Source organism: Tetrao urogallus (assembly GCF_951394365.1).
Source record: "Tetrao urogallus genome assembly, chromosome: 1".
Lineage (NCBI taxonomy): Eukaryota > Metazoa > Chordata > Aves > Galliformes > Phasianidae > Tetrao > Tetrao urogallus.
Window position 1 is genome coordinate 123,662,565 of NC_136813.1, and position 27,694 is coordinate 123,690,258.

A 27,694-nucleotide genomic window follows, 5' to 3' on the forward strand; every position below is an offset into this window, starting at 1 on the left:
GTTTTGAGCAGCTCTTTCTGTTTTCCTCCCTCTGTAGCTTTAGTACCGAGCCAGGTTCTGTCACCATGGCTCTGGGAAGAGCTGCCCGTCTGCACGCCGCTGATTTTGTGCAGTTCGGCCGGCTTTGCTCCCGGGCAGCTTCCGAAACGCTCTTGACTGGGATTTAACCGAAACGATCAATTCGACTTTTTGTGCAATTTTTATGGCTCAGTCCATTCTCTAGATCATGCACAGAAACTTTCGGAAGTGGATTTTCTACGTGTTTTTATGCTTTGGAGTCATCTATGTCAAATTAGGGTAAGTCCTCGCGCACGACAAACCTTGTCTTTTGGGTCACGTTATTGCGGAGTTGCGAACAGAGCGTTGAGACGGAAAAAGAAGACGAAGCAAACGAAAAAGGCAGGAAAGCGACGGTTTCCCTCCGCCCCTTTCCCCGTGCGCAGCCCCAGCGCAGTCTGGGGCCGCTCCGCGTCGCGCTCCGCTCCCGGGGATGGGCACTGCAGCGGCGTTGCCCGCACGGAGCCCTCTGCTTTTGTGCTGCTTAAGCGACCTTAAGTATTATCTCTGGCGTACAGTACTCTCAGACAGAAAAAAAAAAAAAAAAAAAAAAAAAAAAAAAAAAAAAAAAAGCCTGACGGAGTTAACTCAGCCGCTGCTGATGAGACAATGGAGCAGAGCTTAAGTATTAAAAAGGAGAAAGGGGCGGGAGAAGGGGGAATCCCTGCTCTGAACCTGCGCTCAGGGATTTGCTTTATGCAGGCCTAGACACAATTTGCTTTTCTATCCATCAGGCGGACGTGTTGAAATGAGCTTGACAAGCGGCCCGGCTGCCCCCGCGATAAGCTCCGGGCCGGGCGGGCTGAGGGCCGGGCGCGCCGGGAGGGCTGTGGGCAGCCCGGGCTTTGCTCCTCGTTATTTGATCGCAGAGAGCGAGATCGCGCTGTTACTGCAGTTGCCAAGTTTCTCCCTCTGACTCTCCCCCTTACCTGTATGCCCTTATTAATATTGCTCGTCGCAGTAGGCTGACTTGAGTTGAATTTCCACATTCCTGAGCCCCAGCCGAGTCCTTACCTGTCGAGCTACAAACCCTTTAAAGATCCTGTCTTTGCATAGCTGCGGGATTTTTTTTTTTTTTTTTTTTTTTTTTTAATGATCAAGAATGCATAAGGTGAGTTACAATCCGAAAACGCTTGTTTCCCGCTTCGAAGCCAACACAGGGAAGAAGAGGTGCGAAAGGGCAGCTCTGAGCGGCGAGGCCCATCCGCGCGGCACCCCGATTCGGCACGGGGATGGGCGCGGGGCCGCCCGTCTCTGCCCGCCTGCAGCCCGCTGCACAGAGCGCGGCGGAGCCCGGCCTTGCTGGCAGCGGCCCGGGGAGCAGGAGGCTGCCGGGGGGCACTGCAGGAGGGAGAACGGAGCGGCGGGGGGCTAAGGTCACACGATACAGGGGTGTTAAACGGGGCTTCTAGGGACGAGAAGGGAAGCGTTGTTTCAGCCGGAGCTCCCTCCCCAGCCCGGCTTTTGCCCTTCTTTTGCCGGAGGATCCCCGGCAGGTTGCTCGGCAAGCACCGGCCGGACTGCGTTCGCTCGTCCGTCTATCCAGCTATACGTTTCGTCATTTGGGCAGGGCTCTCAGCCCGCCCCGCGGCTGAGCCTCTAGGACCGACTGCCCTGCCCCTGCGCCCCAAATCAGCTTGCTAGAGACAGGTTGCTATTTGGCCTCGGGCCAAATATCTCCCGCTGTCATCCTAGCTGTGAGCGATCCTCCCTGTCGTCTTCCAGAATGACGTGGATTGGGGCGAGAAGCGGGTTGGTGGGACTGCGTACCCGTAAATTAAGCACCACGACGATCAGGGCACCTAATCAGTTCCAGTAGCCGGAGGGCTTCGTGAGGCACATTCTCCTCCAAATCACCGGGGGACAGAGGAGCTCAAAGAAAATGGTTTGCACAATAAGGGGTAATGGTATCAGTGCTCGCTTTCGCTGCTGTTTTATTTTTAAAGGAAACAGAAGATTCGGCACACTTTACAGGGTGGAATGCAGATTTACTTGAGAAAATGAGCGTGGCTGTTTTAAAAAGGGGTTTGGAGCAAAAAAAAATCACAAGAATGTTGTTGAACTGAGCCTGGAAGCAAAACTGAATGGACGGCAGGAACAGTGAAAGCCCTTACAGGAATCCCATCAGATCCATCACCGTGACTGTAAGGCGATGAGGATACTTCTCTTTCTTTGAACAATAGGAGAGAAATTCTCTCTGAGATCCAGGGCTACCACCAGGCTGAGCATGTAGGATGCAATTATTTCCTCTTTCATCAGCCACTGGAGCAATCACTTTGTTGAAACCATATCTTCTTAGAGTAATGATACCTTTTCTGGTGAGCTGTGTGCATAAGAAAGGGGAGTTACTTGAGACAAAACGTAGTTTGTCTTCCAGTGTATTCTGTTTAGCTTGCACAGTAAAGATGGAGATAGCAAGGAGTTACGCGGTCATTTCATTTGCTACGGAGCACGTGTTCCTCTCTTAATAAAACGTGCTAAGAACTCCGCTTCCTGGCTGGACAGGGGCAACCCCGAGCCCAGGGGAGGGGAGCAATAAAAACACCGCTGTCTGTGTGCACAGCAGAGGAGCAGCAGATTGGTGGTGCCATGGCAGGGGACCAGGGGAGTGTGGCACAGGAAAGTCGCTGTTTCCAAGTGGGAGGAGAGAGTGAGACCCGCTCAGGGGATCCTCCTTCCTTCCTTCCTCCCTTCCTCACGTGGAATTGTCGTTATTCCCATTTCCATTTTGCATTTTGCCGAGGAGGATGAGGTGCGAGGTGGTGTACCTGCCCGCGCCCAGTCTGCCTTCCACGTTTCTGGGGGCAGGTAGGGAGAACGGAGCGGGCTGCAGCGCTCACACGTTGACTTCGGTAATAGCTGTATTGGAACGGGAATTTCGCCTGCGAAGATCGCAGGGCGATCAGCTCCAGTTTAATTAATAGATGTATCGGAAGTCACAAATCACAGCTGTGCCACAGATGCAAATGACAGCAGATGCTCTGAGGGTGAGCGATGGACCTTCGGAAGGACGAATCCGTAGATACTGCGGGACTCGGGGCAAATCGCCCTTTCCCCTTTATCTCTCCTGCCGGCTCGCCCGGCCTCAACGAAATACCCATCTTCTCGAGTCCCCTCGGGGCGGGGGAGGCGGCCCCAGCACCTCCCGCCCCCTCCAACCCGACCCCGCTAATTGCACGCTGCTCAGCTTTGCCCCCTTCTCCCTTGCGCTGAGCTCGCAGCGGTGCGGGATGCAGGGAGTGGCGGCTGTCAGCAGGAAGAAGGGCAGCGCGGTGCAGACTGGACGTGTGTCCCGAGCTGCCGACGTGCTCTGCTGCCGCACACGGCGCTTTTCGGGGTCAGAGAGAACCCGCAATTGAAAAGAGATGAACGGAAAGGGAAATGTTTTTTCATGCCCGCTCTGCCTCATCTGCAGTCTGTCGCAGGGAGTAGGCAACCGTTCCAGTTCCGTACTGCTCTTATTCTGTCCGCAATACACGTGTTTGGGGAAGAAGAAGTGGCAGTACCCAGGTGATGTGTTACCGACAATATTGGCTCGTCCAGTGTTACACCAAGAATCTGACAGAACAAGCGTACTTCTCTGTCCCGAGCTGACACACATATAGAAAGAATCCGTACAGAACCTAACACGTTATCATTATCAGCATCATTACTATTAAATTTCCGACGCAATAACATCTCCCATTTTTTGAGGAAAAAATATTTTCCCGAAAGGGAACGGCTCGATTTGGTTGATGCCATACGAGATTCCTCGGACTCCACGATTCGGCTGTGGAAAAATCCCTCTTCACCCCGAAACTGTGGGGAATGGCAGAGCACCGTCGTCTGGATTGGGTTGGATCATAGCCCGCGTCCTCACCCCCCGGTGCTTCAACGCCAGCAGCTACTTTTCGATTTTAGAATTCAGTTCTATTCTATTTTTTCTTTTTCCTCAGGCACGTGTTTCAAAGCAGATGCCCATTTAAAATATATGCGATGCCGAACAAGTGCTCGAAATAAGCCGTCAAACCTCATCCCCCGTTCTCCATCCAGCTGGCGCTCGGCAACGCTGCCGCAGCCGCTTCATGTGTCTGAGAGGTGACGGGGAGCAAAGGGGACGCACAGCCCTGTAGCTCTCGAGGTTTACGGATATATGCATACATACGCACTTAAAGAGGTAAAAACACGTCGATTTTAGGTTTGTTCTTTTTTTTTTTTTTTTTTTTTTTTTTTTTTTTTTTTTTAAGAAATTATAAATAAAGGAGACAGTTCTAGGGTTGTAAGTGATCGCTGGAAGGCTTCAACTTCCCCCGATGTTAATCAACAGCAGCGTTTCCTACAATGACACTCTCGGCTCCAGCACACGCACGCACTGCGCTTACAGATGAAAGTGCTTAAATGAAACAGAACCCCGAGGAGATCCTTATCGGGTGTTCGGCGAAAGACGACGTTTTTACACCAATTCTGCAGCTGCGGTTCCATCCGAAGGAATATTTCGTTGTCCCGCAGAGCCTGCAGCAGCCGTGTGCAGGGACTGGTTGACTCGGGGAGGTCACCCCGGGGTGCTGGGAAGAGCTCTCGGCCAAGAGATCTCCCTCAGGCATCACGCAATTAACCCGAGACGAGCTCCTCAATCCCCGCAGAGCGAGGGTCTGTCGGAGCCCGCTGAACGTTCAGTTCGACTGTATTTCAGCTAAACTCTCCACGGTGCACTTTCCTCTTTCGGGCTTCCTTTTTAAACCCCGGCATCCCGGAGCACGTCTCTCCGTCAGCTCCCAGGACTGCAGTCGCTCACCCGAAGAGAGAAGGGGCCGTCGAGGCACGGAGGAGGAGCAAGCAAGCTCTGCTCCGCGGGGCTCGGAGAGGCGAGGGGCGGGCGGCCTCTGCCCGGTAGCGGCACGGACCTGCCGGGAGCGCCCGGCTGGGAAGGAGGCAGGGGAGAGTAGAAACGGCTCCGAAAGCTCTCTCCGAATGCTTTCCTTCCCTTTCACCCGCGGAATCCAGCCCCGTTATGAAGCTTCGAGCTGCCTTTACTCTTTACTCCTCACTCACTCACTCACTCACTCACTCACTCACTCACTCACTCACTCAGGCGGGCTGCCGCAACTTGCATGTCTTTTTTTTTTTTTTTTTTTTTTTCTTTCTTTCTTTTGGACAGAGCCCCCTGATATCTAATTTTCAACACGGGGGGCAACGAGAACCAAGAGCCTGCGGGAGCTCTTCAGGGGAACCAATAGAGCCATTCACCGTCCGCTACTGAGCCGTTCACCGGGAGCTGCCGACTGTCCCGGTCGACTCTCAGCAGGAGAGCAGCCCGCTCCTCCCGCGGAGTGTCCCCGGGGAGCGCTGCGCCGGGAGTGGGGTGCACGGAGCGGGTTGGGCCGGGCAGTGAGGGTGAGTTGCAGCCGGGGCTGGAGCGGTGTCGCGCCATTGTCATCCTCTCCTTTAAATAAAAAAAAAAAAAAAAGGGGGGGGAGAGAGGGAGAGAAAAAAAAGTAGGCGGATTGCAGCGACTGACTGCCCAATGGCAGCCCCGAGTCTCAGGAGAGTTGCAGAAAGAGGGAGAGAGAGAGAGAGAGGCACTTTCTGCCATCCAAATCCCTTAAACCATCCTCATTCCAACACGAGAACCCACTGTAACAACTTCCAACCACTGAGACATGACAGGCAGGAGCCCAGAGGCAGCAGCAGCAGCGAGAACAGCAGCAGCAGCACATACTCTGCCCCGGGAGCAGCATTAGCGCCAGGGGAATACCAGCCCCACCAATACAAACTAACAAACAAACAAACAAACAAAGCCCCCCCAAGCCCAAGGGACTGGATTCCAACTCAGATTCAAGGCACAGCTGACACCAAAAAGGGTGGGGAGTTACGACCGGGGGGGGCCAGAAAGGAATAACCAAGGAAGCGAACTCCAAGAGTGTAAACGGGACTCAGCCATGATCCTTTTTTCATCTCGCAGTGTGTTACTCTCAGTGTATTACCCTCAGATTTTCCTCATCCTTACCAGTGGGAGTTACCTGTAAGTGATCCAGATTTTTTTTTTTTTTTTTTTTTTTTTGGTTGCAAATTCTGTTTGAAATGGCCCCGCCAGCTACCTAGGGGCGACGCGCACACGGAGGGAGCCGGGACACGCCAGCTCCGCGAGGCGCGTGGTGGTGAGGATGGTGATGGCGATGGCGGTGTTGGCAGTGCCGGTCGGACCGTGCCAGGGGAAGGGGACCCGCCAGGTAACTCCCGGGGCTGCCCGGGGGTCGGCGGGGAGCGGGGCGGCCGCGACTCCCTCGGGGGCTCCGGCCCCGGCTCCTCCTCCCGGCGGGGGAAGCGCGGCGCCGCGCCGGGACGCGCAGCCCGGGAGAGCTGCGGCCGCGGGCGGGCGGCGCGGAGGCGGAGGCGCTCGCTGCCGGCCGGGTGCTTTTCGCTCGGGAGGGATCTGCAGTCCCGCAGTTAGAGCCGGCTCCAGGACGTTTTCCTTGTGAGGAAGGGGGTGGAGGTAGGGGTGGGGGAAATCAGAGTCGGTGGGTGGGACTGCAAGGAGTTTCGGGCTCTTTTTTTTTTTAATATCTATATCTGTATCGAACGGTGCGGTGGATGAGAAGCTATCGGGCTGCTCAGTGCGGGCTGCGGAGAGAGGCTGCCGCGGGGCTGGGGCCGGGCGCCGGCTGAGGGGGGCATGGGGCTGCGGTACGCTGTCCTCGCGCCGAGCCGAGCCGAGAGGCCGGGGCCGCAAGCCAAGGCTCGGAAGGGCGGCCGGGGAGCTGTCAAGCGCTCCCGTGCTCCAGTCAAGGCGTGAGCACGCTTTGAAGCGGCAGCGGGGTAGGGAAGGTGCTGGGGCAGGCGGTGGTCCCGGCCGCCGGAGCTAGCTGACAATCTGAGCTCGCTCCCTTCCGTGAGTGCCTCCCCGGGGGCCGGGTGCCCTGCGGAAGGGGACTAGGGATCGACTCAGGTGTCTCCGGGTAGAGAGCGGGCTGTGCCCGAAGGACTCTGTCCCGCACTGGAGGTTCCTGCCCCAACACCACCCGGCCCCACGTCCAACTGCGCTGCGGGGCCGGGAGGGTTTCTGCTAGCTCCTGCCCCAGCGCCGAACAAAGACCTTTCAGTTCACGGTGGGTGTATAATTTGAGCTCTGAGGTGCATGTGGATTTCTGTCTGTCTGTCTACCTACCTACCTACCTACCTATCTGTCTACCTACCTACCTACCTACCTATGCACCCACACATCCACCCATCCGACCGATTGTTTCTGTATACATGCAGGCAACACACACACACACACACACACACAAGCACGTGTGTGAGAGTCCTTCTGTATATACATATATATATATGTATTGTGGGCTAGGGAAAAGTACGAGCCAGCACTATGCATGAAAAGCAGGAATAAACACACACGTAAAAAGAAACGAAACGCGTATTCCTATGTTTGTAACTCGTAATGAAATGCACATGCCATCGCTACTGATTTTTAAGGGCGCTTGATTTATGGAGCTGCGTTCGGGTCGATCCGGCAGGATGCTGCTATCAGCCCGAATTGCCCGCTGCCCTCCACAGCCCAGCAGGCGACCCAACAGCCTGTAAAGAGACGGCACTGCTCTCTGCTTTTTCAAGTAGGAGGAAAAAGCCGTAATAAGCAAATAAATAAATAAATATACCCTTCTAATACAAACGTAGCATTTCTCTTTCTCTCTTTCTTTCTCTCTTTCTTTCTTTCTTTTCTTTCTTTCTTTCTTTCTTTCTTTCTTTCTTTCTTTCTTTCTTTCTTTCTTTCTTTCTTTCTTTCTTTCTTTCTTTCTTTCTTTCTTTCTTTCTTTCTTTCTTTCTTTCTTTCTTTCTTTCTTTCTTTCTTTCTTTCTTTCTTTCTCTCTCTCTCTCTTTCTCTCTTTCTCTCTTTCTCTCTTTCTTTCTTTCTCTCTTTCTCTCTTTCTCTCTTTTTCTCTCTTTCTCTCTTTCTTTCTCTCTTTCTTTCTCTCTTTCTTTCTCTCTTTCTTTCTCTCTTTCTTTCTCTCTTTCTTTCTCTCTTTCTCTCTTTCTCTCTTTCTCTCTTTTTTTTTTTTTTCTCAAAACCGTAGGAAATTACTATCCTACAGAGTTTTCCGTCTATAAATAGTTCGGATCTTGAAACAAAAGTTTTAAACCACACGCCAGATGCCGGGATGCTGGCGGTTTCCCTTGCTGTGTGACATAATTATAAGGTCCGAAAGCAAAAGCTATAGAAGTATAATAATAATACTAAGGCGACTGCTGAGGGGAAATACAAGGGAAGCGATGGCTGCTTTATTTAGAGCTAGCTGCTCAGGGATCTGCTGAGCGCTGCCCCGCGCCCATGAGAACTCGGCGAGGGGACATAAAGATTCCCCTTGCCCGCCCCCGGTCACCGAGGCCGAGGCCGCGGAGCTATTGCAGCCCAGCAGAGCAGAAGGGAAAGGGATCAGGAGGTGAAAGGCGACAAAGCGCAGCTCGGCACCGGCGCACGTCTCCCGGTCCATCCATCATCACCCGTGGGACGCTGCCGGCAGCCCCCGGCCCCACGGACCCGGAGTGGCCCCGGAGCGGCCCCGGAGCGAGGCGGGCACTTCGCGGTGCTCGGGGGTTAAAGAACGAGGAGTTATTTCGGTGCTCAATGGAGAAAAGCCTAGCGGACTTGCGGTGTTTGTCTTGTGGGTAAATAGACTTCTCTGGCTTACTAATGGTAGCTTTAGAAGATTAAAGCATAGTAGAGCCCGTTCGAGCATTATCTGTCTGGTTCTCTCTGCAAAGGAGGATGCTTCCCGAGCCACTAGTCTGTAAGCTCCTGTGGACCATCAGGTCATTTGCCCAAGTTCTCTGTCTTCTCTTGGCCGTGCTCGTCCTCTGAGCTGCTGGTCCTGCATCCTCCCTCCGAACTGCCGGTCCCCCCGGGATGACGGCCCGGCTCGGCCCGGCCCGACCCGCCTGCCCCGCCGGAGGGCTGAGAGCAGAGTCCGTCCCAGGCAACGGTGACTGTGAGATGTGCAGAGTGAAAAAGGCACCCGCGATTGGGCACAATAGTCGCGAAACAAGCGAATTTACTGCAGACTATACCCAGAATTAGCCTAAAGAACATATAAAAGGGCCCTTTCTAAAATCGATTCCTGTGCTTTAAGCACGCTCTGAGGTACAGCGATCATCTTCTGTGTGCTCAGGCACTGAGAAGGTTGTTACAACCAGCAGCGATCAGTGTCCGACTTCTCAAAAAAGCAAAGGGACTTTGGATAGAACAGGCGGCAGTCGAGTGATTGATGCACATTAACGCTCTGGACGTATTTTGGTAATCCAATTACATATTTAAAGTATACAGCTGCCATTTAATAATATCCAGGTAATTAGTATAAATATATAAAAAACAGGATTATGTACATCATATATAATAGTGTTTGGCACTGCTTCTCGTAGTGCATGTCTGAATGCTTGTGTGTCTGTACACAGATATGTGTTTAGCTGCTTCATCTGAAGAAGACAGCGCTGTTCTGGCTTTCCATTTGTTCTGCTTTCACTGCTCATCTTTAGGGTTGGGTGCCTTCAGTAGCAGCACGAGAGTTGGCTCTTAAGAAGCTTATTTCAGGGATTATCTGCTCATGCGTAAACAGAGTTAATTCTGTTATTTGCTAAAAAGTGATTGGGAATAGAATGTAAAAGTGTGTGCGCATAGTAGTCTTCAGAGCAGCTAAGTATTCTAAGACCATAATGCAGCAAATAATGTATGTTAGCCAGTAGATATTACAGGCAGATTACAAGACAAAGGAGAAAAATGACTGCATGTTTTGGATCTTATCTGCTGGTGCTGCCACTTCCTTACAATTCTATAATTCCTATAATTCCTTCACAGTTCTCCCTGTTTGTGGGAAGAGGGTTAGAAGAAGCACATATTCTTCATATGCCTACAGGAAAGGACTCAGGCCTAATTCCTAAAGATTAGGACTCATTAGATGGTCCCTGAAGCTTGTCTCTGAATGTGGGCAGTGTAGGAAGGACCTGCACAAACAGAGAAGAGTGAGTTTCTCTCAGCTCCTAGGATCAAGGGGATGGTGGCACAACATCTCTGCTTTGCTCCTCAGTGTGGCTGATGATCTCACATTAACTGTCACAGCTGGAGTCATCATCTGGCCCCCTCCTCTCATCTTGGTTAGACCAGAGCTGTGCTGGCTTCTGAGTTAAAACCTACTGTTGTCAGAACAGGATTGTCCATGACTCAATCCCCGGGTTGTGGTGTAAATCCATCATTTCCCTGCTCTTCCACCGTGTTCATCTTGTTGCTGGGGCTGTGCGTGCTTTAGGGCAAGTTTGCTCTCAGCCTCTACTTGTGCAGCATCCAGAGTGCTAGAAGAGCTTTTTTTCCTCTTTTTTAAAATTTCTTTTTACATTGAACTGTAATAATACTTATTTAGAAGAGGATTTGGAATGAAACTTCAACTGTACTGCCTACCAGCAGATGTGTTGGCTTAGATTCAGAACAGGTGAACCCTGAAAGCGTATTGACTGTTTTGGGGATCTCCTAAAGAACCTTCTAATGAAGCTGCCGCATAAAACCAGAAGAGTGATAGTGATATGACTCTAGAAGATAGTTTACCATTTCTCCAAAATGCGCAAATGAAAATTCCCTGTCTAAAACCAAGGGGTCTGATAAGTGTGTGGGTAGCCTCCCTCCTTCCTGCCTGCTTCAGGGCAAACACACCTGTTCTGGATAGCCCTGAATTCAGGTGTGTTTGGATGTACCCCCTGTTCTCAGTACTTCGAAGCAAGAAGGTTCTGGGGATTCCTTTTCAAGCACATCTTAAATTTTAAGAAGTCATGACAAGTAATTATAAGAGAAGGTGGCAGAATCCAGAATGTGTAGGATGACAGCCTGGAATTACTACATGTGTTGCGATACTAACGTAATATTGCAGGTGGGTACAAAGCATCATTAAATATTCAGATGAGCAGGTCAGATTAAAAGCAGATACGCTAGCACATTAAGCAGGCAACAAGGCCAATCCCTCAGAAGACAATCTTTCAAAGGAGGTGTTAGAGAGCCAGACAAAGAAAGCTGCAATTATATAGTTAGACTGACAAACACATTTATGCAATGGAAAAAATATACCATGTATACCTCATAATGTGGTATGATAAAGGTATGATGGTGCCAAGTGTTTTCTCAGAGCATGCAGCTGCAAAATTCAGGTTGAAATCCTGCTGCTGAGATTCCCCAAAACACCACAACTTAATGCCATAGCCCTCCCAGTTCACCACAAACAGCAGAAACTGAGTACCAGTTCTAGATCAAAGGTGCTTTGCAGACGTGCTGACACCAGGCATTGCAGAACTGGTTAATGTTGCAAGCCTGATTTCTTCAGCCCAGAACCTCTGCAGGTCATTTTGCCCACAATGGACTTTCAGCAGTCTTTCACTCATGCTGGTGAAACACCTGCTAGCTACCTGACACTCTTTTGTAACTCCAGGTCTGTCTGTCTGATTGATTCTTCTCATTATTTTTTTCTTCTTTCCTCCTTGACGCTTCAGTGCCCTTCTGAATAGCATTGCTCCAACCCACACCAAATCAGGCCCATAACTCCCATAGTATGACATTCACACTCTACATGTAAGAATTGCATGAGGACTGGCCTCTGATCATGAGAACTGTGACTGAAATGTCCATGCATGAGAACAAAATATCCATGACTTTTGGGATTTTTCTGTGCACCTGTGAAAACAGTGAGCAAACTTGACACTGACAGATGCAAAGTGAAGCTAAGACAGAACAGGAGCTCAGGCGTGCTCTGGAAGCAGAGCCACGGAGGCAGGCTGCTGGAGAACAGTCTCTAGTCCTTTAGGGGCTATTGGCTCCTTCCCCACATCTTTTACTTTCCCTTCAGCCCTGCCCTGAAGGTAGATGGATATGTTTTCCCTCCTTTGTGAAAGAATGCATAGGACTTGGTGGTACTTCAAGACAGCTCTTACATATTTGTTCTTGCTAAAACACACGACTAAGGAGCATTTCAAGTACTTCAGGTGGTGCAAATGCGAAGAAATCCTAGATATAGAGAAGTGGAGAATGTTCTTGGTGAGTTTCTCTGTCCATATGCAATGTATTTCTGTGACTTCTCTCTTCTGTTACGGCCCGAGCACTGTTAGGACAAACCTTCGTACAAAGCACTGAATTGAATTCTTCCATGTTCTGTTCTGTCCTGTCTCTCCTCTTTAATACCATTTTCTTGATAGTGCAATTAACTGCAAGTTTGCTGACTTGTTCAGTGCTGCTTTGTTCAGTAGAGACAGTTTTTTGTGAAGTTAAGACAGCTATGAACAAAACTTTTTCTCTCACCATTAAAAATATTGATTCTACGAGGATTTGACCGCAAGATAATTATCTCCTGTTAAATATTTCATAGCTGATCATACCTTCTTTAGAAAATCTGAAGACAGGCCAAGTTAGAGAACTATTGTATCTTTCTCTGGAAATAGTTATAGCAGTGGATACAGTTTGTACCCACTTCACAGCTACAGTGCTGTACATCTATTTTCTTTTCAGCCTATGCCTGTGGATCAGATTTCCCTTGTGGCAGAAACCCACAAAGAATAAAATCCATGCTTCTGCAAAAATCCCACTTAAGCATCATGGTGACATGGTCTTTGTTCCAGCTTTGTGTACAAGGTCAAGTTTCACCCTGAGCTCCTAAGTAATTAGGAAAAGGGACATCCAGTGGTATAGCAAGTGTGCAACCGAGGGCAAAATGTAGCCTCAGGCACTTAACATGTGGCAGGAGATCTTTCCCCTGTAAAGTGGCACCAAGCCCACTGGTCACTCCACTGCATCCCACATTGCTTATCCGAGGTAGGGCCACCCTGCTGCTCACCAATGACACCTTTTCTGAAAACTGCTTGAAGCTTGGGGACTTTACTGGCGTGTTCGTGGCTTTGGTACAAGTTGTAAAGGTAATGCTGATGATTTACTCCCACCAGAGCATGCCCGGAGTCCCAAAAAAGGCCTCCAGAAGGGTTTCCTTCTGTTTGACCACCAGTGTAGGTCTCATCTATTCAGCTCTGAAGGTCTAGGGTTTCTCTTCCTGAGGCTGTAACCCATCTTGTGAGCTGACAAAGCAGGAACAGCTCTCCTGCAGCTGATGGAGAACCATGCCTGAAGCAAGCCCAGGGCTGCTTCTCCCAGCATCCATCCTGCAGCTCAGCACAAGCTGCCTCATTACACAATTTGAAGGGAGCGTGGCCATATTTTCCAGAAATATGCAGCAGAAGGTAAACTAAGAGGCTACTCCTCCATGTCAGACAGCTAGAAATCAGTTCTGCGGACTGTTGAAAAAATCATTGTATCTGGCGCTAGTAAGAGCTGACACAAAAACAAAACCTTATTTAGTTTTTTGAGGGAGAAGCATTTCAAAAGCACCTGCCCGTTATGTACAGGGCACCTGGAAAGAAGCATATGCCATTAGGATAGAAATTCCTGCCTGCCTCCGTGTAGGGCCTGGAAAACAACTTGAAGAGCACTAAATTTAAATTTTTAAGCACTGCAGTTCTGGGCCTGGATATTATATTCACCCTCCTAATCTTTCTGAAGTCAGACGTATTTATAAAATGTGACTGCTATTTAGTAATAGTTGCTTTCATGCAAGGACTGCACTAAGCAGTAAGCAAATTAGGCTTCCTAGCACTCAAATGAGTGGGGCAGGGATTATTTCACTTGTTCTGGGGTGGGAAGTAGTGTTTGCCAGGCAGTGCATTGAGTGTCTGTGGGACCAGTGCCCACCCGAGCATTCCCAGCACAATGGGGAGATATCTGCATGTCCAAGGGCATCTCCAGCTGGGGAGAGCCTCCCTAAAGGTGACACATTTTTAGCTTGTGATACCAGGCTGTGGGGCACTGGCTGGTGGCAGGCAGGACATGGTTAAGGAGCATGGAGGGATGGCAGCATCTCTCATGACTCCCCTGGCTGCTGGCCAGCAAGCCATGTGACTTTGAGGTTAAAAGAGTCCTCTCAACCATGAGATGCTTTCGTTCTTTTTCTCCCTCTGGTTGTACCTTTTCTTTTCTGAACTTAAAAGAAAACAAAACATACCCACAAAACTTTCCACATTAAAGTTGTATTGTAGTCCAGTGACTCAGGGAGAGAAATTGAAGGGGAGTGAAGAGGAAGGGGAACATTTCTGAATCAGACCTGTTGTGCTGAGCCTTAAACTGGGGAGGGTTTTTCTGGGTGGAGGACACTACAGGGAGCCAGGAGCAGAAAAGGCTTAAATCCATTCCCTACTGTTATAGGCTACAGCTAGCTCACACAAAGTAGCTTAGATACAGTGGATTTTGATGCTGTCACATGGCTTCATCTGATTCATAGTATATTCCTTTTTCTCCAGTCCCACGGCCTTAAGGGGTACCTGACTTAGTTTTACAGTGTTGGGTTGCCTTTCTTTATTGGCACCTCCCACCCCAGCATGTGAGCACTACCTGCATCAAGGAGACTGGCACATCCCGTATAGGCTTCCCGGAGGTTTTTATTCCTCTCCCTTCTGTCCATGGGGAGCTGTGCCAAGAGTGGGTGCTCCTGAGGGTAGAATGGGATCGAGTTATTGTTGTTAATGTCACACCAGTTATGTTGTAAAAGATGTATCAACGGGGAAGTTCTTGCACTATGACCTAAAGGTCACTAAGCTCTGGCTTAGTCTAATCTCCATACGTTTGTTCCCCAGACAGATCCTTTTGACCGAGAGTAACTTACCTCTGGGCTCACGGCTTTGTCTTGTGTTTTGTATCTCTCTTGCTCCTGAGGAGCTTGGCAGGCCTGGCACAGCCAGGGTCTGCTCTGACTTCTCCTGCTGGCACCCAGCCACTCATTGTGGAGGATGGGCTTTACACCTTGAGCTGGGGATGAGAAAGAACATGAAGGGTGACAAGGACTTGCAAATAGTGGCAACATGCGCAGTGTGACCTCACCTAGATATACTTTGAAGTCTCTGTGCTGTTTTTATGGTCAGAGCCCTTTGGAAGCTATAAAGCCTGTGTTTTGCTTTTGCTTTGTCCTCTACTGGGAGAAAAGGGCAGAACATTTCGAAAACTCCCAGCAGGATGCTTTGAGTTGTAAACTCGAATGTAGCTATGCTTCTGAGCAGAGCAAGGGCATCATCCCAGTGCTAATACAGGATTTTAAGGAATGCACCGGTGTGCCAGCCCTTATGTGCTGTGCTCCTCTCTCAGCCCAGCCCCTCATCAGGGCTTGGCAGGTGGCACCAGCTGAGATACTCATGCCTCAGGGGCAAGACAGGAAGGAGATGCAGCCAGGCACTCCCAGTCTGTCCGTGAGTGTAATTTCTGTGCTAACCACACCCTCAAGTGTTGTCTTACTGCAATTAGGAAATTTGCAGAGTTTAGGTCAAGTACTTCTACAAGTGTGCTCTTCACACCTGGCAGGTGCTGGTGTGGCAGAAGCTTGTGGACACTTGAGGTTAGGCAGGGTGATGTGCTGAGTAGGATCCCTGCTGCTGGTAGGCAGAGCTCCTCCTCATTGTTTGGTTCTGTGCTTGCTCCCAAGCCTGGGCCTTCCCGTTCCAGGTGCAAATGAAAACAAGTGGAAATAACTCCCCAAGAGCAGGCAGAAGGTGTATCACAGACAGGGAACCTTTAATAGTTAGCCATGTTTACCTTACGGAATTTTCATCTTACAGAGAGGACTATAAAGCCTGAAATAGATGAGGAATGACCAAATTGCAAAGATCAAATGACGGCTCCTTCTTGTAGATAGCAAATGCCTTGGTTTTGCAGGCTGACTGGCATTTCATCCCTGCTACAGGCAAGTATGAAGGCTAGGCATTAAATCAGTCAGGGTGCGAAGAATACCTAACAGATGGGTTTCCACCTTCTTATTAACGACTTGGTGTGACAGTGTCTGGTGGATGATGAGACTCTCAGGCTGCCACTGAGGTGAATAAGAAATGGGGCCTCCAGCTCACAGCATTTACTCCCTGTGTCTTTGTCTGGGCAGAGCAGTCATTGCTTGCCATGAACTACGGCTCCTAGTCTGGTCATGCTCACCTTGGCTGCAGGGAGGGAGAAGTCTCACACCTCAGTGCTGGGCAATGTTTGTGATCTTTGCCCTGTGTTCAGCCAGGCAAGGTGCTGACTTGCATGTGTAAATTGAAATTTTGTCTCCATCCAACCTTCTTCTGAAATGCTGCAGGCCTTACCTCATGGCATTTTGCTGTTTATTGGAAAGACTTGGCAAAATCCATCAGCTCACTAAGGAAGGTTTCCTTTGTTGGGTAAAGGTAAATCAGGGGCCTGGCATATTTTACCTCTCTGGAAAAGCAAAGCACTTTCAATGCTAACAAAAGACCTGTTTGCTTTTCTTCATCTTGCCCGATACGTTTTTTTGAGGCCTATTACATCTTTGCTTACATGATAGTTGCCATTGTATACCTAATTGGAAATCAGCATTAGCTTGCTGACAGTAGCTGGCATGGATTGTGTTCCTTCTAAGACACCTTGTGAGGTAATTAAAGTGATGACTGACAACATAGCACAACAAAAGGAATGTTTCCAAACTGAAGCTGCTTCCGCAGGTTACTTGTACACATTTTCTGAAGTGCAACACCAGTATAATTACACTGGATCTGATAAATTCCCTGGAAATTAGTTAACCCCTTTTAAAATTTATTTTTATTTTTATTTTTTAAGAATTGATCCTGCAAGTCCTTCTGTTTTGAAGTCTCTATTCCATTCATATTCAAATTCATGCACAAGAATATAGTGCTTATGAAGGGTGCCTGAATCACTGCTCTGGAAAATGAATTCTTCTCCTTACCCGCAAACCAGCACAGCACAAACAGAGGGTGTGTGTGCTTCCCCACTCCACCCCATCTCTATGTCTCATCCATGACCTAGAGGGGCAACCTCTAGCTAGGCATCAGCGGGTGGCTCGCTCTCTGTACTTATTTAATCCTTGGCCAACCTGCTAAGGCTGCCAATAAGGGTGCCAATTGTGGCGGTGGTTTCTGTGATGTGGATAGTTGTCCACTGGGAACTGGATTAAGACCATCAACTCATTTCAAATACTCTAGGCCACAAAGCATCTGCCAAATGGTAACCATTTTTTGATCACTACTGACTTGGGTCATGTTTGGATCAGCGATGAAAGGCTCCATATCCCAATACCCATCCCCCGAGCCACACAGTTTCCCAGAATAATTTCTGTAAAGTAGGAAAAACAGTATTTATTAACCTAAATTCTACATTGATCTGTTGTTTTCAGTGTGCATTTCACCCTTTGAAGTGCTTCATTTTCATTACTGTGTAGTAGAGGATTCAGGCGCTGGAAGATGGCAGGTGGCAGATCCACGTGGTGTGATACAAAATGATCTCTCAGAGGGTAAATACACACCCTGGCATCTTAGCCGGCATTGTATTTGGATTCAAAACTGAGCTTACATCTTCAGTCTTATTACACCATCCCTCAGCAGGAAAACTACTATTAGATAGAAGATCACACTGCTTTCTCCTTTTATTCCTCATATACCTAAATATATATAGCAGAGAAATTGAATCAGTGAGCTTTGCTGGTAGCTCTTCCAGCAGCTAATTACATTGTCAGTGGTCCCTTTTGCCACAGTCTCTAAAAGTACCACAGACTTGTGTGTATGCCCCTTAGCGTGCCAGGTTATTGGGAAATGCCTTATTTCCCAGATATTGAGCTGTAGGATGCGGGAAACAAATCATTTGGCTTTAACAACACAGCCCAGCAGGACAGAGAACTGAAGGGAAGCTTTCTTGATCTCACTTCAGCTCTCAAACCATTACCAGTTCTTCTCTTCAGCCTACCTGAAAGTGGAGCCAGGGCCAGCTTTAGTTGGCAATGAATAAGATTGGCTCCTATACCGGCATGCCCTGAAGAGACTCCCTCCCAGAAAACACTTGGGTGGGTTGCATGTTGCCAGCACACTGAAGGAATGTCACTGTGGCTTTTCTTGGCTGGTATCAAGCTGTTCAATGTTCTTACCAGTCTACCTGGAGCTGAAGAAAATCCTAAGAGTTGACTTTTTTTCCTAGGGGGAAATTTACATTTATGCTAGCATGAAGACATTAATTTCTTACATTAGTTTCTCAGAACAGTGAATCACTCACCTTCTTCTCTATTACACTTGGAAGCAAAGCAAGCTGTGATACTAAAAAAGTGATAGATAAGATAAGATAGTTAAGAGTGATTGTTAAGATAGAAAAATCCAGACAAATCCATTGCAGCAATGGATGGTCAGATGCAACAGACAGGAGTGAAAAAAACCAATGATACTGTGTTAATTGTGAGACTGTGGTATTATCTACTTTCTATCATACAAGAAAAATGTCAGGAACATCATATCAGAAGATATTTCATAGTGTTTTATTGTTATCAGACTGTGATGTATATTATTTTGAATTTACTTTTATTTGACTTAAAATAATAAACAAAAATATGTTATTTCATATATCCTTTCATTGTGAAAAATTGTTTCTGTTAAGAGAAATAGAAGGAGATTGGAAGAAGTAGGGATAAGATTATGTTTGATAGACTATATACAGAGATATAAACATGTATAAATATGTATAAAATTCATAATTCTTTAACTGTTTTAAAACAAAAAAAAGTAGCACTACAAAGCCTGCTTTTTATAAGTTTCTCTGCTTATTTGGAGCCATTTTATGTTGAGTTTCTATTTCCAGAATAGAAGCTTCCCTCCAATAGCAGCTGAAGCTTAAGTTCAAGAAAACATATGGAGAAATATAAGCATACAGAACTTAAGAGAACTTGTAGTTACATGCCTATATTCAAGCAGACCACAGCCTAAACCTAGAAAATACTGGACATACACAAGGCCTATACGTTCATACATTCACCCCCATACTTTCTCTGAACACAAAGGGATTTCAACACATGATTAACTCTTTCCTAAAGCAAGTTCCAAAGTTTCCAAAGTTAAATGGTTGCTCTCAGTTTATATATATATTAAATATATATGTATTTAGTATATATTTAATAACAAACTCCAAAAGTGAGTCCAAAACATAGCAAGCCAGAGAAATCTCGACTTGGTGTGCCTGGGTCAAGACTTTTCCTTTTAGCCCAATGTCTGTGTGCAAGGACCAAGTGTCTGTTCCAGGTGCTTTGGGATGTAGGAGCTGGAAAATCCAACAGGAAGGAGATTAAGAAAACAAGGAAGAGAAAAGGGGAAGGAGTTTAGCAGCAGGAAGGAAGAAAAACAGAGGTAGAGGAAGCATGAAAAACAGAAGAGATGGTGCTGGAGAATGAAATGGGCTTTAGTGGAAGGCAGTTTTTAGGAGGCCCAGTGTTTAGCAGAATTATTATTTAGCCTTTCTTGTTGTTCAAAGCCCCACCAGTTGATCAGAAATTTAATCACCTGGGAGCATGTCTTTTGCAACTCAAAATGAGGACTGTAGTCAGGAGAGGAGCATAACCTGGAACCAGCAGGAAGCACAGAGACGGGAGACACAATCAGAAAGCATGAGCAAAGCAGCTCAGGAAAGCCAGTCTCAGGCAAGAGACTTTGTACTGTGCCACTGAAGCTGATTTGTCTCATGTGGAGGACTGACCATCACTAGTCAGAAAGAGACAACAAAGGACAAGGCAGGACATGCTAGTTGCTAATTTCAGTGAGAGAAGGATGATCCCCCTTTTGAGGAGGGGGCAGGGGCAGAGATGCAGGGGAAGGCATGTAAAAGAGGTAAGAGACAAAGCGGAGTTTACATCAATAAGAGAATTTGGCTTTGGAAGAAGATTTTCTGCATGGCTGCTCCACATAAATTGTGCTTAGCCTTGCAGATTTTGGGGTCTCTGACAAGGCTCTTGAATGTAAACTCCCAAGGACAATTTCACTATTTAGCATTCCAATTTGCTATCATCCACTAAACCTAAAGCTTTGTGAGGGTGCACTTTCAGGTTTAGAAATTTAGTGATACTCTAATAATAATGGTTAACATGCACACAGATTAAAGGGTTTCATTGGTGAATACCAAGGTACTAGGGAGAAAATGCCCTGTCTGGCCTGTGGATTCCATACCGCAGTATATGATGTCTGTATTAATAGCATAATATCACAATTCTTCCATTACAGCAAATGCTGTGTAATACCAGTGTGCTGGAGGCAAAGGGGGATGGCCACTGTGCAGGGAAGCTCCATGGAAAGCTTTTCCTTCTTCTAGAGCATGAGTTCATTTCAAAAGCCAGGCTTTCAGAGGGTATAACATTGTTTGTGTGCAGCCAAACCATGAAGGATTTTCTTCTCAAACTAAATTCAGCTCTTTTCTTCCCATCTCAAGAACTCTCTTCAATTTTTCAGCAGATGAGGATCCTGTTTTTAAAATATGTATAGGAGCTATTGCTTGACAGGGAGTAGAGAATCTCGGCTTTTTTTGTAATATTCATGCACTATTAGGATGTAGTTTATTAATTTTTCAAATATTTGGGGGTATATCTTCATTTTTAACTTTTTTTTTTTTAAGAAAACTGAATCCAGGTCCACCCATATTTCACATTTTTGTCTTCCATTTTTTTGTTCATGAACACACATATATATGCGTGTGTGTGTATACGTAGAAAGTCACATAAAAATGTCCATTAAGACTCTGAATGATTTTCTAATTTTCTTTTTTACCCTTGTGAGTTCTCTTTCCAGTTCGAATTGAAATCGGTATCTCATACTCACATTATTTCAATTTAAGTCACACAAGCTCTTTCCTAAGATTTTAGTCAGCAGTTTTCACTAAAGGCATATATATAAGTAGACCTAACACCAGGACAATGTTAATGCAATCTGGCTATTGTATCTCATCCTTATGAGGAAGTGAAATTAAACTCCTGGAGATAAACAGAGCAAGGCTGTCAACTGAAGTAGACTATCTTATCGAACTAAAATCAGTGCAGCTATGCTGATTTGAATCTTGTCCCCAGTTATACAATCCCAGAGCTGTATTATTCTTTTTCTCCCTCTCTTCCATTCTGTCCTTTATTTTTTTCTCTAACAGAATGATTAAGATAACTGGTGGAGAAACACAGGACACTGAAATAAGGCTCAGAAGCCACCGATGGTCTCTCTAGGTGGATTCTCCTCCATTACACACAACTAGCCAAAGGTCATCTACTTTCTTCAAGATGTGAAAGCTGAGAGATGCTACATGGGAAGTGGGGAGCACACTGAAAATACCTGGAGGGAGGCTTGCTCACAGGCTCAGCAGCACATGCTTGCACACACGTGCAGTCATCCGGGCATAGAAGCAAATGCTGGCTCCAGAGCTTCCAAGCTGAGAACACATATCTGGGCAAACATAGGTTATTATAACTCTGGACAGCAAACCACAAAGGCATTCAAAGAATCACTACCACAACATTTTACAGAATATTATTACAACTGTCACCAGCAGTTCTGTCAGAAATCTGAAAATTGCACAGGACAAAATTTAACTACTGAGGAGCAGGGAATTCTCAAAAATTCTCCGGCAATGTGCTGGCAGATAGGACCAGTGAGAAAAATACTGGGCTTTGCTATTAACTATCCTGCAGCGAACAGGGGGAGAACTACTGTCAGAATGATGTTACATTATCACCTATACCTCTTCCTTCATGATCCTCTTTTCATCTTCATCAGTACTTTTATCCTGTTCTCCCTCTGTATCACACTGCTTCTGGAGCTGGGCTAGTCCCAAGGACTCAGTGAAAGACAGTTCTTCATCAAAATCTCTGACCTCCCTGAGTTTAGAAACAGGTTTGAATTTCATTAGAGAGAAAAGAAATCAGAGCTGTGCTTATCTGAACATCTCGCAGTATACTGACATGGAGTGTAAAGAACCTGGTTAGACATGGCCTCTCGTGCTGCTAAGAGATTTAGTTTGTGCATTTGTATATTTTATTATAAAATAGCTGGTATGTGTTGCTCCAGAATTTCCTTATGCAACATCGATTGCCAGAGAAGTAGAGATTTGGACAGAAGGACTTGGGAATTGGAGCTTCTGCTACTTAAGAAACTTCCATGGGAAATAATTTTGGGGCTGGAGCCTTTAGGATATATTCCAGCAGGGAGTGGAGCAGGGCTGTTGTTGCAGAGGTGGAGAACTTGAATTCCAGCTCTCAGTCCCATGATCAAAGCAGCTCTAAGGAACCTCCAGTTGCTGCTTCATCCAAAAGCAATGCAACAGTACATGGCCTAAAAGCTTCTGGTTAAATGGTTAGGAGTGAAGTGGTTAAGCACACTGATTGTCATTTTCACCAGATTTCAGTGAAAGCAGATTTGTAGCAAGATGAATTACTTGAGAATATATTCGACATCAGTATAGTGCTCCAGTTTCCCTGTAATGAACAAGGACATGTTAACACAGTTGGCCCCAATTACTCTCCATGTGAGAGCCTGCCAGTATGTGTGCAAAACGTTGCTGGGCGTGTGTAAGCCTGTGCCAACAAAGCCTTACTGTCATCACGTATTTCAGGGATGGCTTCCCTGGAGTCCCGCACTTGAGCAAAAGCACGTGCTTCTGGAGGATGAGGTGGGAGCACAGCCAGGTTCAGTTCACCTTCTCTGCTCCTGTAGGATGCCCTGAAGGGTGAAAGTTGTCCTAGAAACACGTAAAGGAGTTATACCATTTTTATACTTGTTGTGCCCGTCTCCCTTTAAAGCCAGCTATTTTTAATGTGAAGAATTTGGTGACTTGCTTGTAACAGCATGGGCACTGTGGAGTGCCATGGTGTGCAATTGTGAAATTATTGTGAAAAATCCCTGCAGCTGGTACAGCCCTAATGACGTGGCAATCGGTGTCAACCTGGAAAGTGAATTTCAGCATCGTCTCACTTGGGGCCCAGGCACACAGTGCTGGATGAGACATTTTGTTATCTTTGGTAGTTTTTTGCTACCAGGATAAAATGCTGCCTGTGCTAATGGTATGTAGGATATTGCACATGAAGCCTGCCAGTTTACCAAGACTGCTGCATCTCTGCTGTGGGAAATAACATATCATGTGGAAATATGCTTATCTACATGCTAGTGGGTTAGTAAGTGCTGCTTGGGTTTGGAGCTCCAAAAGTGGCTCCAGCATGCCTGGGTGAATGGGCTGGGAGCAGGAGAAGTGCAGGATAAGCTATGTATGAGGCATTTCTGCATCTCACCAGCTGATACCACCACAATGTGTGTGATATCAGTGTATGCGCTGAACAAAGCAATCTGCCGTATCGAGTTCCCACCTCGTTCAGTTCAGTAGGAGGCTGACATTTTGCGGCCAATTTTTGTCAAAGAACTTAAGCCTGGGAGTATCCCAATGGCTCTGGTTTGAACTCAGTGGGAACACATGCATGCTTAAAACTTTCCACACACTCTAAAGCCCAGCCTGGTGTGCTCTGTGGGACTAACACCGGAGGGCTGTGCTTTCAGCCACAATGATGTGTGTGCTTCACTCCCTAGGGCAGGTGGTTGCCTCACCAGTCTGTTTGCTGCCACATTTTTTTCTGATCAGGGATGTTTGTCTTGCCCCTTTGCTCTCAGCCTTTCGCTTGGACAGCCTGGGTCACTTTTAGAACTGCATTTAAGGAATGAAATCAGAACTCTTTGGGAAATTTGCCTGCAGTCATCAAAGCTGATTGGGACAAATCTGCATAAATAACAAGCTGAGTATGTAATGTCACTCAGATACCCAAGGAAGATATGAGCTCTTGAGGAAATCACACTGCTCCTGTGCCAGAAATCTGGCTTTCAGTTCCTTGGAAAACCTGGGTGATAGAGAGATGTCTTTTCAATGATCTGTTTCCCAGCACTGTTAGGAGCTTGTTGAAGACAGTCACCTTTACTGAAAGCCTAGAGAATATTGCATGACTCACAGGTGTGTGCCATAGCCAGCTGGAGGTGCATGCCTTGTCCACGTAGCACTTCTTGCCTTCCCAGTGCCTCTTATTGCAGAGCCGCACCCCAGCTACCAATGTGGTAGGGAAAGAGAGGAGGGGACAACACGTAGGATGGGAATACTAAGCAATGAGAACTGATACTGACTCTTTCCCATATGCATATTGTTGGATCTCTACTGCATGGAGGACAGTCATTTTTCCGGAGTCCTCAGCCTCCTGAGGAATTCAGCAGCCTTTGTCTCGGCCCATGTTTGTTTGCTACAATCATTTGCTTTAATGGGGTTAGTCAAATTGCTCCAGTTACCTCCCAGTTTGAGACAGAGCTGACTGGAGGAGAGGGTGTGGAAGTTGCAGCAGGAGGGAGAAAGAAGGAATAGTCTTTGAAAGCCAGTAAATGTTACCACTTCTGCTAATTGCATAAAAGTCAAAAGCTAAGCCATAAATGGTAGTGCAAATCTAAGATTGCTCAACAGCCCTGTTATTCAAATGCAGAATGCTGTATGAGGCAGATATAGAAAAGCTTAGTGTTAGAAAAGGCTCTTATCTTCACTTGTTAAACCACTCATGTGTTATGACAAGTCATCCCCAGCCAAACAAATGAAGATTAGTACACCACCAGGAGCATTAAAAAGTACGATGCTGGGAACTGTAACAGCAGACCTAACTGGTCCCTGATCATTGGAGAACTGACACCTTCTTTCAGCATTGGTTCAGACCCCTTCCTCATGAAAGGTTTGAATTCACCTGTCTGTCACGTACTGATGAACACTCTAAACACTCTTCTTGGTCGGGGAAATGGTTCCCCTGTCCCATTAAATGAGTGAAGAGACCTCTACTGATTTCAATATGCTTCAGATCAAGGTGAGGAGTGGCTAATAACCTAATAACACAGACAGGGCATTAAAATGTGACCCAGAAGGATGGCAGATACCACAGCTTCTGCTCGTGTTTGGTAGCTCATGATAAAGTTGAGGCATACCAAAGTGGCTCCTCAAGGATGACTTGATGTGGAGTGGCAGAAAATTGGCCTGGATATTAATATCCAGAGTTGTTTTTGAAGTGAACTGGAATACATATTTGTGCATAGGATTTTTTATTTGAAAAATTCAATATGCAGAAACTACAATTGCTCCACAATAAGAAGTAAACAAAGATGAACAAAAAGAGCTATCAAAGCTGCTGCATGTTGCAATCCATTTCAATGTTTATCTGCAGCAACATGTAGAAGTGGATTCATGCAACCAGATTTAGGCAACTGAGAGAGTCAGGTTGGGATTCTGGCCTCCTTGTGTGCCACATAAGACTGAAAGAGAAACAGACAGGTCTGTGGAGTTGTTTAATCCACCACCTGTGACTCATCCTGGGAAGCGACTAGCTCTTTGCTTGGTGGCAGAGAGAACCTTGGGGGCCTGGTTGCCTAACATCAGCACCTTTGGCAACACTGTTTGGCATAAAAAATGGAGCCTAATGAAAAACGCTAACCAACATTGTTGCTGAATTCCTGTTCAAATACATCAACTTTGGGTGAGAATGCTGAGAGGCAAGAGAGTAAGAAGGTAGCAAATAGGATGATAAAACTCTGTGCCCATGATACACCATGAACCCCAGTTAGTGTAGGGAAAATGCAGTCCTGGCAGTCATTGTGATGCATGGATTTCCAAACTGATGAACAGAATCTGTGTAAATCCCACATAAAGTAGCCCTGCTACTGCAGTACAGCAGCCTTCTCTATGCTTTTGGATGGAGTGATAGCACTGTCACACAGTAGCATCTTTATGAAGATGGGATGGTGAGGATCCATTGTACAACCCCAGTACTGCTGTTGAAGCAAAGTGATTCCTCAGCCTTTCCTATAAGTTATCAGTGCTAGGGTCAAAGTACATCTGAGGAGGAAGCAAGGCAAACCTGCTTCTAATTCAGGTAAGGAGTTCAGCTACAAAGTAAGGGGAGGCAACACAGTCCCTAGAGCTGCTGAAGTGTGCTTGGCGCTTCCAAGCAGGCAGAATGAGTCACAGGGAGGGACAGAGAGAGAAAGAAATGCCAGCTCAAATCTGGGAAGGTAGAGAATGTGGGTGGAAGGCAAATACCATAGAAGAGCAGAGGGCTGTTGCATGAGTCAATAAAATCGTATAGATACTAATACTTATCATAAATACCAAAGCGGTTTTAGTAGCCGCAAGCTCTCAGAAAACAGTAAATGAAAACCTTTTCCTGTGGCTAGGAGGACCAGAGAGGAAGACGTGAGTGGAGGAAAAAGAGATAACAGGACTGTGAGCACAAGCGAAAGGACATTGTGGAGTATGACATAATGGAACATGAATTAGCAGCAATTATGTGGCATGGACAACGAGATCAGATGATTAGCTTTTCCAGAAAGATGCTGCGTTGTTTTTCCTGGTAATCTCTTATTAAAAGGGTGCTAGAATGCATGAACAATACAAGAAAAATCCCTCTTATTCTAGTGGCTTTTCTTTCCATAGCTCTGTAAGTTTTGCGCATAAAGCATTACGGGGTATTTTTTTAACTACTACTTCATTTTAGTATTATGTTGCTTGCTTGCCTTGGTTTTAAGATGGCAATGAAAGCAAGGCTTATTTTTAACTTTGAAGGTTGCTTTTGGGGAGCTCTGCCAACATGGAGATCACCATTTGCTACTTTTACTCCACAACATTTTCTCCAGCAAGGGCCTATCCTTTGAGATGAAATAGCCTGCCAAGGATTCATTTATTTCTTCAGAAAATGCACTGGAGGGTGAAGCAAATTAAAAATATTATAGCAAACTTCCTACTCAGCTTTTTAATTTTAGTAGCAAAACAGACATTGTGGAAGAAAAAATAGAAATGCATCATTGAAGATAAGGAAGCAGTGCTGTGCTTAATAGTACAGTTTACACAGAATAAAGCTTAAACTTTGGGCATTGCCAATATATAGAAATGATATATTTTTTTTTACTTTCAGAAGGACAGATTGCAGCAAATTTCAAATATCATAGAATCATAAAGTCATAAAGGTTGGAAAAAGATGATCTAGTCCAATCATCAACCCATCACCAACATGCCCACAAAACCATGTCAGCCCATGCCACATCTGCCCTTTTCTTGAACACCTCCAAGGACGGTGACTCTACTACCTCCCCAGCTCCAATGCCTTATTACTCCTTTTGAGAAGACTTTTTTCCTAATATCCATCATCTGGAATATATAATTGACAGCACTGAACTCCAAACCTTCTCTGGTAGCTCCATCCACAGGTTAAGTTGAGCACTATTCAGAATGGATAGAAAGGTAAGAATCTGGGCCACAGCTGTTATAGATTAATACTGTTACATACAAGCCAGTGTAGAAGAGATTTTTTTTTGAGAACTTATAAAAGTGATTGATATGTATTTAGTGTGGTATTGAAACTTCTCCTGTTCTACGACTGTGTCAGTAATTTCGGATGAGACAGTTCAGAATACTCTTAGGAAGAGGCTGCAGAAAAGGATGCTGTCCTGACCTTTATGACTGTTTCTCTCATAAATCTCTGTAGAGCTCCTGAAGAGGAATTAGCAATTGGTGTAAGATCTGTGTCCAAATTTGGCTTTTAAAGGTTTGTGTTAAGATTTCAGTTTGCTAACTTTTTTTAGTAGTAGTTGTTCCCGGTATTTGGTTACATGATTGGAATTCCCTGTATGTGACTGGCTGAAGTAGTGAACAGTCACAGCTGCAGAAGAGCAGCAGAAGTTGGAAGGTTCAGTATTTCAAACCCAAAACAACTCTGAAGACTAATGTCACAAGACTTGTCCAACT

General features: G+C 46.5%; 1 protein-coding gene across 2 annotated transcripts in view; it reads left to right on the plus strand.

Annotated features, from left to right (window-relative positions):
* Positions 1-226: 226 nt before the first annotated feature.
* The window catches only part of WNT7B (Wnt family member 7B), a gene marked incomplete at both ends in the record, with an annotated part of 93,616 nt that continues 66,148 nt past the window's right edge, over positions 227-27,694 (plus strand). Inside the window, one exon of one of the 2 annotated variants that reach the window (XM_079536944.1) lies at positions 227-297. In XM_079536944.1, the coding sequence (XP_079393070.1) occupies positions 227-297 (71 nt within the window). Of the gene's footprint in view, positions 298-5,975; positions 6,059-27,694 lie in introns of those variants that run through there. The other variant, XM_079536943.1, reaches the window with a different exon arrangement.